The 13,047-nt window shown below is 41.3% G+C and overlaps 1 protein-coding gene across 3 annotated transcripts in view; it reads left to right on the forward strand.

Moving 5' to 3' along the window:
* The first annotated feature begins 404 nt into the window (after positions 1–404).
* Positions 405–13,047, forward strand: part of EFR3A (EFR3 homolog A) — a 96,151-nt gene continuing 83,508 nt past the window's right edge. For 2 of the 3 annotated variants that reach the window (XM_019931989.3, XM_019931993.3), the window contains exon 1: positions 405–615. In XM_019931989.3, the coding sequence (XP_019787548.1) occupies positions 606–615 (10 nt within the window). In that variant the 5' untranslated portion in view covers positions 405–605. The remainder of the gene's footprint in view (positions 616–13,047) is intronic. The other variant, XM_019931990.3, reaches the window with a different exon arrangement.

Here is a 13,047-nt window from a genome sequence, read left to right on the forward strand (position 1 = left end):
GCCCCTGATGACCTCCGTGTGTCTCAAATAAATCACGCTTTCAGAGAATACAGAACACATGCAAGTTCAAGAGCTTATAAAAGAAAAAGCCTACAGGTACACGATACACTCAAGGCCGTCACGCGTAGCCTCACAACCTCATAAACGGGTGCAGTTGCAAGAAACAAATATTGCTAATGCACCTCGCATAAGCGTTCATGAAAATGAATATGACTCAAATCAGGAGGGTTTGACAATAAAACGAAGCCCGAAGTCGCCCTTATGCGCGGCCCCTGTCCTCTCCAACTTCCCCAAGCCCCAGCAAGCAGCCCCTCCCTGCCCGGAGCGCGGCCTCCTGTGGAGGCGGGGCCGAGACGTCGGTGACGTGCTGACGTCAGGGCGTGCGGACGCCCAAGTGTCGTCCGGCGCGGAGTTGGGCCGGCTGCAGCTCCTGTCGCCAGCTTCCTTTGCGTGAGCCGCGGGGTTCGTGTCGGCGCTCTCCGCCCTTCGCCCTTCGCCCTTCGCCTCGTCCCGGTCTCCCCGGCCCGTCCGTCATGGTGCCGTCGGCGCGCCTGGCGAGGCCCCGCTGAGCCTCGGCCCGGCGGCTAGCGCGGCTCGGGGTCACCATGCCTACCCGTGAGTGGCCGGCCGAGGGTCGGATCGGGCGGGGAGCGTTGGGAGGCGGCGGCCCGCTGGGCGCGCACTCAGGTGTCGCCGTCCGGCGGGGCGGTGGGGCAGGCGGGCCTGGCCGGGGAGAGCCAGGAAGTGCCGGCGACCGGCCGAGTTAGTTTCGTTTGGTCTTAGGCTTTCACGGTGGGGTGGCGTGGGAGCCCGTTGTAGAGACGGGGAAACCGAGGTCCGAGCGCTAAGGACGCACGGCTAGTAAGTGGCAGAGCTGCTAGTAAGCTTGACCTGTGGGACTTGGAAGTCCAGCTCTTTCTCCAGCAGAGCTAAATGGCACTGTATGGAAATGCTGAAAATAGCTCCGTCCCATCGCCATTGCCTCCTCACTTGCTCGAGGACCAGGCATCTCCTGGTGGGACGCTCCGGCCTGGCCCAGAGCCCTTCCCCGCGGCGCCCGAAGTCCCAGCTGCCCTGACTTTTCTCTGTGACACGTCCCGGGGCTTGAAGCAGGTGCTCTTTGGGGAACTTGTTGGACCCACCGGCTTCAGATCCAACTGGATCTGACAGCTGATTCCAGTGGCAGCTGATTGAAATCGCAGGTGTAGGCAATTTGAATAAGACGCGTTGAATAAGATTCTGGAGCGTGGGCCCTGGGATCTGCGTGTCCTGCCAGTTACTGAGGGACCCTGAAGTTTGAAAATTGCTGGATAGTGGAGGCGTTTTGGACAAACAGGGTACTATAACGCTACCAACGACAAATTTTAAAACGACCCAGAGAATCACCACGTGACTTTAAACCCGGTGACCTATCTGGATATGTGCAGACTAGGGAAGCTCCTGATTTTGCACGTAGAGCAAGCATGATGATGATTGATTCGAGATTCTTCTCAAGTAGGGCTCTTGCAAGCGTTTCATGTTGTAGAATCTTGAAACACTTGTCTGTATGTTTCCAATTAGTTCATATTTCTTAGAATTCATAACTTTTCCTAATTGTCCTTATTTTTGTAGACACATGGGACATTGGATTTCCAGGTCAGCCTCAAATGCATTTTTTGTCCAGTGGTGGATAAAGAGGAATTATTTCCTGATACTAGAAAGGTTTATGTAACGCTGTTACAAATTTTTAAACAATCTTGATGTAAAGATTACTAATAACTCCTCATATATGTATGGGTAAGGTGGATTTTGTTCTCTTAACCCAGTCCTGTGTGTCCTAAACTTGATGTTCTTGGATTTTTGTATCCCGTACGTATGTCAGCAGTTTATATTTTAATTTTATTCTTCTAGACTGGAGGAATATCATCATCAGTATTAATTGTCAATTTATTGTTCCTAAATTTATATTTATGTTAACAAGTAAATTAGCACTGTGCTAATCTTTTACTTTCTTAGAAAGCAAAGGGGGTGGGGGAGGAACACCTTTCTTGAAAGTTAAGGCTTCAAGTGGACTTTATTGGTAAAATGGCAATTAAACAGAGTTTTTTAGTTATGTTCTAAGGTTATATAGGCCCATAGAGTGGATAGAGGACTTTTTTTTCCCCTTAATTGTGTGATTTACAATGCAGAACGACACAAGGATGAGCCATGATGTACTTTGCATAGTTAGTTAGTATCCCTGACCTGACTGGAGGGCAAGTGAAATATTTGAGTTATCTGTCATTGCTGTTAATATTTATCATGGTACAGTTTCTGTGATTGCTTAAAAGTGTGGTACCGATTGGTGGTACACGTGTGAAGTCAGTTGTGTTCATAATTGCCTTTTTCTCTTCTTTTGTGACCAGAACCACCAAAATAGCTGTGATAGTGTATGGATATTAGTACTTCCCAGAAATTCTGCATGTAGAATAAGTAATTTCCAGGAACATTATTATTTTCTTTAGGGATTTTTTAGGAAGGAACACCCCCCGTGCCCCGCCAGTAAGCGAAGCTTTTTTTCTTTCTAATGTCAGATGAGTTAGGAGGCTCATGTACATGCTCAGCCAGTTAATCCTTAAGCATTTAGTGAAATAAATGTAATGCTTTTCTGTAAAATGAAAGTGTTGGAGATGATCACTAGGGTCTTTTCAGACTCTATAAAGAGTGACCCTTATTCCAAGCCATAGAATTATTCTACTCTTGCTATTTTGTTGCTTATTTGGAATATTGATACCCTCAGTCATTGAAACTGGAATTGGTAAGTAAAATCCAGTGGAGCATAGTACACCCCTGAAGGCTGAACGATGGCATATCTCATGAATGTTAATAGTCACTTCATTGGACTTATTTAGGAGAGCCATAGACTCTTTTTCAGAAAACAGCTACCTGGAAGGATGTGTGACAGGAAGTTGCTGCGACACAGGAACAGTTCTGTGGTCATGTCACTGTATATTTTCAGGCAGTAGTTTGCAATAATCACTAAGCACAGATTTCAAGACTGTTTCACTAAACGATCTTTTCAAATCTACAAACCGGTAATTTGTCACATCATTTCTCTAAAGGCCTTCATTTCATCCTCCTACACCCAAAGGATCATTAAGAAACATTTTGATTGTGAAGATTTTCCAAACTCTGTATCAGAATTTGAGTGGAAGAAACGTTAAAGCTTCTCAATCCAATCGTTTTATTTTATTTTGCGTATCAGGAGACTGAGACTCGGTGAGTTTCAGTAACTCGGCTAAGGTCACAGGTGGAGTAGAAGCAGGACTTGAACACAGACCTGGGATTAGGGTTTGGGTTAGGGTTCCTATCCATAATCACACTGAGCATAGATACTGTTTATTTTTCCATAGCTAAGTTGATAATAGTTTATCTTTTTAAAAAATTTTCCCTGGAGTAACACTAAGGCAAAAGTGAGCATGGCCAAAACTTACATCAGACATGTGAACTTAAAAGAATATTTAACATGTTTGCCTTTGCTTCTGTCTTGTCACAGGAATCTGAGCAAAGATTGCCGGGGATTCCAGTGGTACGCTAGGTAGATGCTTGGTTATATAGGTATAGACGTAAACTTTTTAGTAAACTACTTCTACGAAAGGGACTTGTTAGCTGACAGATAACTTGTCTCAAAGCAGGTCCAATAAAATATGCCCTTTTATTATATATGAAAACATTGTATATTGGCTAAGGGAAACTGCAACTATTAACCATTCTTTGCTGTTAAACTATACTTTCAGTAATTATTTGTGGGTAATGCTTTCTTTTCTCATTTAGATGTTGGCATTGATATCTGGCCGCATTTGTCAGGCTGTGGTAATGTGGTCCATCTGTGTGTGGATTTTTTCCGTTGATGAGGTTGATTATATTTGACTTATTTTTCAAGCCATTCTTATGAAATAGTTGCAGAATATAGGTGAATTGTGAAGTGAGGGATGAATGCTGGTGCAAGTGTTTTCATTTAGAAACACATGACAAGTAAACTTGACCTGTTACTGGCTTGTGAAACTTTTGTGTTCGTTCATTCTCTCTCCCTCCCTGCCCCTCACCCCCTTTTCTCCCTCTCCCACCCAGCACCTATGTACACTGCCAGAGTTATAGCTGAAGAGTTTTCTTTCTCACAGCGACCTTTGGCCTGACATGTTTTGGTTACTACCAGATCTCATCTTTCAATCTGTCCCCACTCATGAGGACACGGGACTGCATTAAAGATGATGTAGGTCATGGGAGATGAGGCTGGAAAAGGAGAAAGGAGCCAGAATTTGAAGGATGTAAGATGCTGTGCCATTAACGTGACTAGAATTGTGTTCCAGCTGTCACAGTCCCAGTTAGTGGCTATTTTGTAGGCATATTAGCAGTTTCCAACTTAGTGGTTACTTAAAAACTTAAAATTTGCTCTTAATAATAGAAATTGATTATTGGATATTGATTGTGTGCGAGGCAACATACTTTGTGCTTTACAGGAATGATCTTACTTAGTTGTCTCCGACATTGAGGAAGGTCCTATTTGACCAATTATAGAAATGAAGAGATTGGTTCAGGGAAGTAAAGTAGCATGCCTAATGACAGTAAGTGGTGGAGCTGGGATTGGAAGTGGGTAGGTGTGACTTCACAGTCCCAGTTCTTTTTTCACACTGTACTGCTCTGAGCCAGGCAGGAATTGAATCTGCAGTCCTCAGATCCTATCAGTTTCCTTTAACACTGTCACTTTTGCTTAGCGCTATGCCTGATCACATAATAGGTACTTGGTAAATGTTGAATAAAAGAATGAATTCTAACTGGAGTCAGAGAAGTTATTCTTTGGATACTATAACCTGAAATAACTTTTTTCCCCCATAAAAACAGTGTTATAAAAAGTTTTATAGTTTATGATTAGATTCTTAGCAGACCTGCCTGAAATATTTGCAAGATCTGATACAAGAATGTAAATGGAGGCCCGCAAATCGTAGTCTAAATGCGGGTTTCTCAGTTTTCGCTCTCAGTGACTTGGACTGGATCATTTTTTGTTCGGGAGCTCTAGGGCTTTCCTGTGCGTTGTAGGATATTTAGCAGCTTCTCTGGCCTCTACCCACTAGAAGCTAGTAGTAATCCTCCCTGTCCCCTAAAGCTGTGACAACCAAAAATGGTGGGGGGGATTGTCCCTGGGTTGAGAACCACTGGTCTAAATATTAAATGTTATAGACCAAGCTGGGGCCACAGCCTGGCCTGCTTTCCCATCCAGGGTCCCTACAATCTGCTCCCCAGAGATTACTTTCTCAACCTGGAGGTCCAAGCAGACTACAGGCCTGACCTCGTCAGCAGTGATCTGTTGGGTCAGGGTGGGGTCTTGCCTGACCCTGTCCAGCTTCTTTGGGGAGCCAGAGTGAGAAGGTCCCCCCCGCCCCCCATTACCTCCCTTCCATCTCGGGAGTTTGGTACAGTTCTAAGCACCTCCCAAAGCTATTACCACCTGAGTAGAGGGGCAGGTGGGTGGAGGAAGCCCCGCTTTCTCGGGAAACTCCATCTGCCTGGACTCCCGCTTCGGGTAATTTGGGGTGGGCAACTTCAAAGAAAAACAGCTGCCGCCATCTTTCTCTGGTTTCCTAGGATGCGATTTTCAGTATTGTCCCCTCCCCCACCCAGACGTACCTCTCTAAAAGGAAAGGAAACTCTGTGTTTTGGGAAGCAGAGGCCCTTTCCCCCACACCTCCACTCCCGAGTCGAGTGAAAGCACTAGTTCTTAGGAGAAAGCCACATCTTACCTATTATATAGTTCAACTTAGGTATGGAATGATCCCAGGTCATCTGAATACTGGGTGGGTATTCACAACTACATACTTCATACTACCTTTATGGGGGATGGAAAGGTATGGTATAGAAGTATTATAAAAATCTGTGGCTAAAGATTTGAAGAAGGATTCAAAGTTAACATCAAATAAAAGATCAGTATTTGCAGTATTTATACAAATCGGAAAGCAAAATACCACCAACCTCTGTGGTTAAAGCACACACCTATGCTTGTCAAAGTCTAAGTGCAAATGGTTGATAAAGATTTGGGGGGAGATGGTTCAATTTTACTACTAAAGAAATGCTAATTAAAAGCTGAAATCATTTTTGGTTTACCGCATTACCGAAGACTTTTTAACAGTAATAGGCAAAGGTGGTGGTGAGGTGCAGTAGAAAAGGCAGAAGTTTAAATTGGTACAACTCTTGGAAAGTAATTTGGCAATATTTTATCAAGTGATCTGATAATGCTTTTACTCATTGACCCAGTAATTTCACTTTGGGGAATTCTTAAGAAATGATTAAAAACATAAACTGCACTAGGATGTCTGCCCTGAGGTGTCTGTCACCATAATATTTATAAAATAGTAAAAACCCAGAAACTTTAATATTCAATAATGGAGCAGTGGTGCAAACATAGAATATTTGAATATAGAACATCCTTGCAACAAAATATCATGCAGCCATTTAAAATACTTATGAAAGCACTGGGATTATGAACTGTTTTTATTTTCTTTTCTATAATTTGTGTCTTCCAGAGTTTCTACAGTTAGCGTATAATCCACAATCAGAAAGAATTGCTTAAGTTTTTTTTTTACAACTTTACCATAATTTTTTCAACATTTTCATAATTCTTTCCAAAACCTAAATGAAACAAAATATTGCCCTGAACTGGTTCTTCCTTTAGCCCATAGAAGAGAATTTGGGTAACTGACCAGATAGTGCTGATTGTGTGTGTGTATATGTATGGCTTAGGGGCACAGTGCCTTTACTATCTGATTGCTGTTGCTGTCAGGTGATGGCAAATGCTTATCATTGGGGTTTTATTCTGAAAGGAGGAAGAAATGATTTCTGATTTATTAAGTGGTGGTTTCAGTTGTAAAAACCTGAAAGGTTGAGATGAATCACTTTGGGTTTGGTTTATGGGAGTTTGTAGGCTTGTTTTGTTTTGTTTTTTTTCCCTGAATGATTGTGTATTGTAGAATGAACACAATTCTAGGGAAGTATGATCACAAAGTGAATGTTGGCAATTCCTCCTATGATTAATATGTCAAACCTGTCAAAATTCTTTCATCATTTGTATTTGCCAGGTTTATTCCACTCTTGAAATGAGCCTGCTTTCCCATATGCTCGAAGTCAAGCAGGAGCTACTATTCATTTTCCTCTTTCTGTATAGGCTGTCATATCCTCCCTTCTGCATATTTATTTACTGCTTGCTAACTTTAGGTGTTATTAGATAGCATGATTCTAATTTTCATTAAAGAAGGAATCACTACTCAGGTTTTTGTCATTGTACCTCTGCATCAAGTTTGCCATATTCTAAAAAATGGGCATTAAACCTTTTGCTCTGCAGTCTTGAAGAGGACTTTCATTCCCCTCAATGCCATTATGTTTGGTTTTATTCTTAGTTGGTGAGTTCATTACCAGACCTCCAGGGTATTTCTGCTATACTGTATCCAGTACGTTTCTGGATAATTCTAAGTGTTCTTCACACCCCTGCTATTTAATCGGCTTTTTGAACAGCTGTCTTGGCAAATTGCTACAAAGTTCTGTGGGCTGTGGTTGCACTTAACTTTAAATGGATCTCACTCCCGCTGGGTAGGGAAAATGAAATATAAGATGTTCAGGTTTGCTGTGGTCAATTCCTGGGGCCTCGTAAATGGCAAAAGGTACTGGCCAGGCTAAAGGACTGGAGTGGAAGTTGAAAGGAGTGGTCCGTTTATGACATCTGACATAAATTGTTTTTTGAACTTAGTTATAAGTATTTTTATTAACTATTTGATCCGTTAAATGGAAAATGATAATACTTCTCAGGGAAATGTAGATACAGTAGAATTTATGTAATTGTGCTTTAGAGGTAGAAATGCTTTATGAACATGTGATTAGAATCAGAATCAGAATTACTTCTTGGATTGTTACCCTTTGCTGCAGCTGGTTCCAGAAGGGCATCTACAGAGGAGGGTAGTCCAGGCAGATGTGTAATAGCTAGAATTTTGGGTCTAAGTTCCTATGGGGTTTTCCCATTCTCTTAGCTGGCTGGACGATGTGAACTTCAGGGGTCCAGTTTCTTTTTCAGTTCACAGCCCAGATCAGAAACAGACTTAAGTAATTTGTCTACTCCATGCTACCTTTTCCCTTGGTTCCATCCTGCTTCATCACTTGGTCTTCCAAGGATGGGAGCACCTTTGGGAAGCTGCCCAGGTTTGTCTTACTGTGCCATCTTTACGAAATGGAAGAGCTCAGGTCCAGGAGATTGAGGAAAGAAACTGCCCCAGGTCAGTTCTATTTGTATGACCTTTACTAAAGCTCCACCCCCTGGCACAGGATTCTCATTGGGAGTTCCTGAGCATTACGTGTTGTTCTTGATCCGTATTGGAGGGTGGCACAAGGGAAGTTTGAGCTGCTAGACCTAAGTTTTCAGGATGTCTTCCATGGAAATATAATAGGGACTGCTGTGTGGAGAGGGTGCTGAAGAGACTGAGCAGGTAGGCCTCTCGCCCTGACCCAGCTTCAGCCGGGCCAGCTCTGTTTTTAATCTGTCGTACGATAAGATTCTGCATCCAATTTCAGGAGGTAAATAACATTGGCTCCTTTTTAAAAAGTTTGAAATTTATGGTATTAGACATTAGAATGTGCCTTCTGACAAGAACGTAAGATATTTTAGAATCAAAAGCTTAGGAACCTAGAGGCAAAACCAAAGCCATTTAGCTGATGGTGCCTCACCCGCTTTTGCTCTAATGACCTCTAGGAATGGAGCTGTCTCGTCTCTCCTTGGAGTCGTTCCGGTCATAGGCGCCGTCTGTATACTCTTGGAGTCACAAGCATTCTCTTTCAGTCTTTCTTCCTGCTGGATTTCTCTTAGGGATTGATTCACTCAGCAGATTATTTTAGTGCCTACATGTGCAAGGCAGTGATAGGTGGGGAATATGGAGATGAATAAAGCAGTGCCTAGCTTTAAAAAGTTTATCCAGTCTATAGAACCTTGTGTAGATGGCTATCACACAAAGAAGGAAATGCAGGCCCCCTGAGACAGTGCTGTGGGGTTCACAGAGAGACTGCAAGGAAAAGGCGAGTGGAAGATGGCGTCCTCCGCCTGAGTAGTTACCAGAGGTGAGAGTGCGGGTTGGGGAAGTTAAGTTGAGTCACACAGGTGGCAGTAACTTGAGTTGAGTCAGTAAGGTGAGTAAGGTTGAGGCAGTAAGTTGAGTTAAGTTGAGTCACGCAGGTGGCAGTAACCAGCAGCTGGCGGGAGTAAGTCATTGGTGCTGGAGAGCGTGACGACTTTAAGGCCATATATATATTTGGTAATTCTGTCTTTTAAGCAACACATACTTATCAACGCCTAGTATGTGCCAGCTATTACAGGCACTGAGGCCACAGCAGTACCTCATACTAGACACGTGGGCATCACCCCGGCCATCTTCTCTGCTCTCATGAAGCTTAATCTGGGGAGGAAGACAAGTGCTGACCAGACACTTATCTTCCTCACCAGACTAATTACAAGCACCTAATGTCTGTTTTCTTTGCCAACGTATATATAGTTTTTGATACAGTAGGTGGCTCATGGTACACATTCGGTGTATATTTGTAGAGTGACTCAGATTACTAAAGGAGAAACACAGGTTGCTATGGAAACACATGAGAGAGGTTGGAGGGAGAGCAGTTAGAGGTTATTAGAATACAGTAGTCTGAGTGGTGGGCTTTGGGACTTGGATGATAGTAGTGGGATGGATTGCAGTGTACAAATCTGAATATTGTTGAGAAAGTACAATTCATAGGATTAATTGGACGAGGCATTGAGGGAGAAGGAGTCAGGATTCACTCCCAGATTTCAGGCTTGATCATTTGGGTGAACTGCTCTGGTATGATACAGGGACTTTCTGGAGAATGAGCTGTTTGGGAGACTTGAGATGGCAGGTGCATCCGTTGTAGGGTATGTTAAGTGTGTGGTGCCTTACAGGACTTTCAGGGTACATTTGTAGGAATAACAGTGGATGAAATTACTAAAGGATAAGTTGTAAAGAGAGGAAAGATGCTGAGGCAGATCCTCGAGGAACGTGTTCATTTAAGCATGGAATCGGCAGAGGGAGCAGGTGGAACATTGTTAAAACAAATGCTTGCACGACAAGAACTAGGTAAGACTCACGACAGTCTATTTATTTATAGAAGCGCTGGAAGCATTTCAATGTAGCAAGGAAAAGAGCTGGACAGTCTCTTACTGTTTGATGTGAGGCTTTTGACAATGATAGTTTATGAAGTGTTAGGAAAAAAATCTTACTTTAAAACCTTAAAGATGATTGTATGTCTTAATTGTGGTATGTACTGTCCTGTACTTATGTCATGAACTTGTCACAGCTTCCTAGCTGAGGGGAGAGATTGTCAAATTATACTTGGTTGAGAGGATATAAACTCTTCTATAATTCCGGGGTAGACAAGCTAAATTGTGCAATGTGCGGGTAGAAATTAGGGAAGCTCCACATATGTAATCTACAACTTTCATATAGAACTAAACTATTAGTAACTTATCATCCCGTGCTGTCTTCTTTGAGTCTCGCTGTTACGTGTATTTGTGGAAGAACTGAATGCTCGTGGCAGATACAGTGCTTATGTAAACTTGCTGAGGAACTGCTTTACTTCAAACAAAGAACTGAGGGGGCATTTAGAGACTGGAGCTGTCACCTGAGAGCATCAGTTAGCCCTTTGAGTGTTGAGCACCACATTCTCCCCCCACAGCTGATACTCCTCTTTTTTCCCTTCCCTATCCATTGCTTTCTGCGTGACAGTGACATGGAGTAGACGGCCTCTATTCTCTTTTCAGCAGCAAAGAAATATTGCTGCTCTTTTTGCTGCCTGCCCTGATAGGGTACAACAACATGCTGGTTAAGGGCTGAAAAATTTTAAAGCTTCCTATCCAGTGGTTTCAAGAACATTAGGGAGGGGTGAGTAACAGTTAAGTGTGGTTTGGCTGCAGAGCTTTCGCTGGAATGGCCGTTGATTCCACCATTCTTAATTTTTTAAATCTAAAATTTCACTGTGTTCAACCTTTCTAAAGAATCTGAGTATTTACACAAAAGTGAGATGATTTTCTCTTGTTCCGTTTTAATTTTCAAGAGTGAATAGTTTCTTTTTGTAGTTGTAGTAATAACATGAATACTACAAGTGTGTATAGATTTCCAGGTTCTCCCTTTGTGTATAAATGCCACAGAAAGTTGCCCTGTTCTTTATTTCTTCCATGCATTCGTTGTTATAAGTTTTACCTTTGAACTTGAGGAAGATATAGTAATACATTGAAATCTTCAGATTTCAAAATCTTCAGCATCAGATTTTGGTTTATGATTCATTAAAAAAGATATTAGAGAAGACTAGATTACCTTCTTAAGAGTTTTGATTAACATAAAAGTCAGTTGTGCATGCTGTGACCATAATGTGTATAATAAATTAAAAGAATACCTAATTTAAAGAAGTCTTAGGCTTTTAACATTGTGTTACCCAAGTGAATACAAAATGTTTAGAGTCTTTATGCTTTAGCTGGAAGTTTTGGGGAGACTATGTCAAGCACTGAACCTCGAAGGTTTAAATTAGTAGCTTAATGTTTTTTAAATTAAACTTTGTACTTAGCTAGACCCACTCAGAAAGTCCTGTGTTATATTTTCCTATCTTCAAACTTTGGATAGAGAAATTAAATACATATTCTGTTTAGATACATAATGAGAGTGTTCCCTATCTTTCCCTTTACTGTTTAATCAGGAAGTTTAATCATCTCAATTCAAATGAAAATCTTCAACATATGGCATAGACGTGGGTGTTGTGAAATCTGTAAGAAGAATCAATGCCGTTGGTATATTGAATGTATTTGTTCTGAAAGTAATTTCGGAAGTTACAAACACCCCAGATTTAACCCTTTTGTTGTTCTGTGACTAATAAGGAAATAAGAATTTGTTAAAATTTAAGTCGGGGAATTTTAGTGCTGTTTTGAATTTTGCCTGAAATAACTCATATCCTGCTTTTGAAATATTCAGAGAATTTTTAATTAAAAATAACTCAAACATCTGGTTCACTGAGAAAGATCCTAGTCATTGTCTATGGTGGATTCTTTATGTTTGTAATGGTGACAAATTAGTATCTTTTGATTTAAGGGTTTATTTTCCTCACTACAGTGCCTTAGCTCGTTTAAGCAGAAATTGGATTTGGATGTGTTGATGTTTTTTTGTTTTTTTTTAAAAGAACTTAGCTAGAACTCTGCAGAAAACCCCACCTTTATCTTTTTTCAATATCCAGGTTTTCATTGTGGACAGTAGGGTAGCAGTAGGGTTTTAAACTGTGACCTCAGTAGTACAAATACTTACTAAGGTCACAGTAAGTATACTGATGGAAATAATTGATTTTTAAAAAGAGCTGTATTGAGATATATAATTTGCATACCTGTGTTAAGTATATGGAAAGATGTGATTTTTATGTAAAATAAAAACTGTACAGATTACCTGAGCAGTGATTATAAATGTGAAATCCTAGATGCCCAACCTTTCCTTTCCCCCAGATTTTGATTCAGTAGGACTCACAATTTGATAAATTGCACGGTGTTAGGAGGCGTGCTAAAATTAAAGATACTGAGTGGCAAGATTCTGAAATTCTAGTTCTTTTTAACCTCTTTATTATAAATCAGATATTTTTTCCTCTGGATTTTAAAACTTACACAGTATATTTTTAAATTTAAAAATCTGAAATCATCCAGTACCAGATTACCATAATCCCAAAACGAGTGTTTTAATTTGTAGAGGGGAGAATTAACTGGACTTTTTCCTCTGCATGCCCAGATTATAATAAAGCAAAGGATTCCCACCTTATTTCTACAAAGTAAAAATGGGTTGTAGCTTCAAAACTGAAACTTGCTTTACGTATGGATTTGCTGCTAGAGTTTTGTGAAAGTTTACATATAAATGCTTCTATTATTTTCCTTGTTAGTTTTGGGAGTATTTCGTTGTTACAGACTGAAACTCACAGTGCACAGTGGATAGGGAAGCTTTAAGACATCCTAAACAGTGGTTGTCA

Source organism: Tursiops truncatus, chromosome 17 (assembly GCF_011762595.2).
Source record: "Tursiops truncatus isolate mTurTru1 chromosome 17, mTurTru1.mat.Y, whole genome shotgun sequence".
Taxonomy (NCBI): Eukaryota; Metazoa; Chordata; class Mammalia; order Artiodactyla; family Delphinidae; genus Tursiops; species Tursiops truncatus.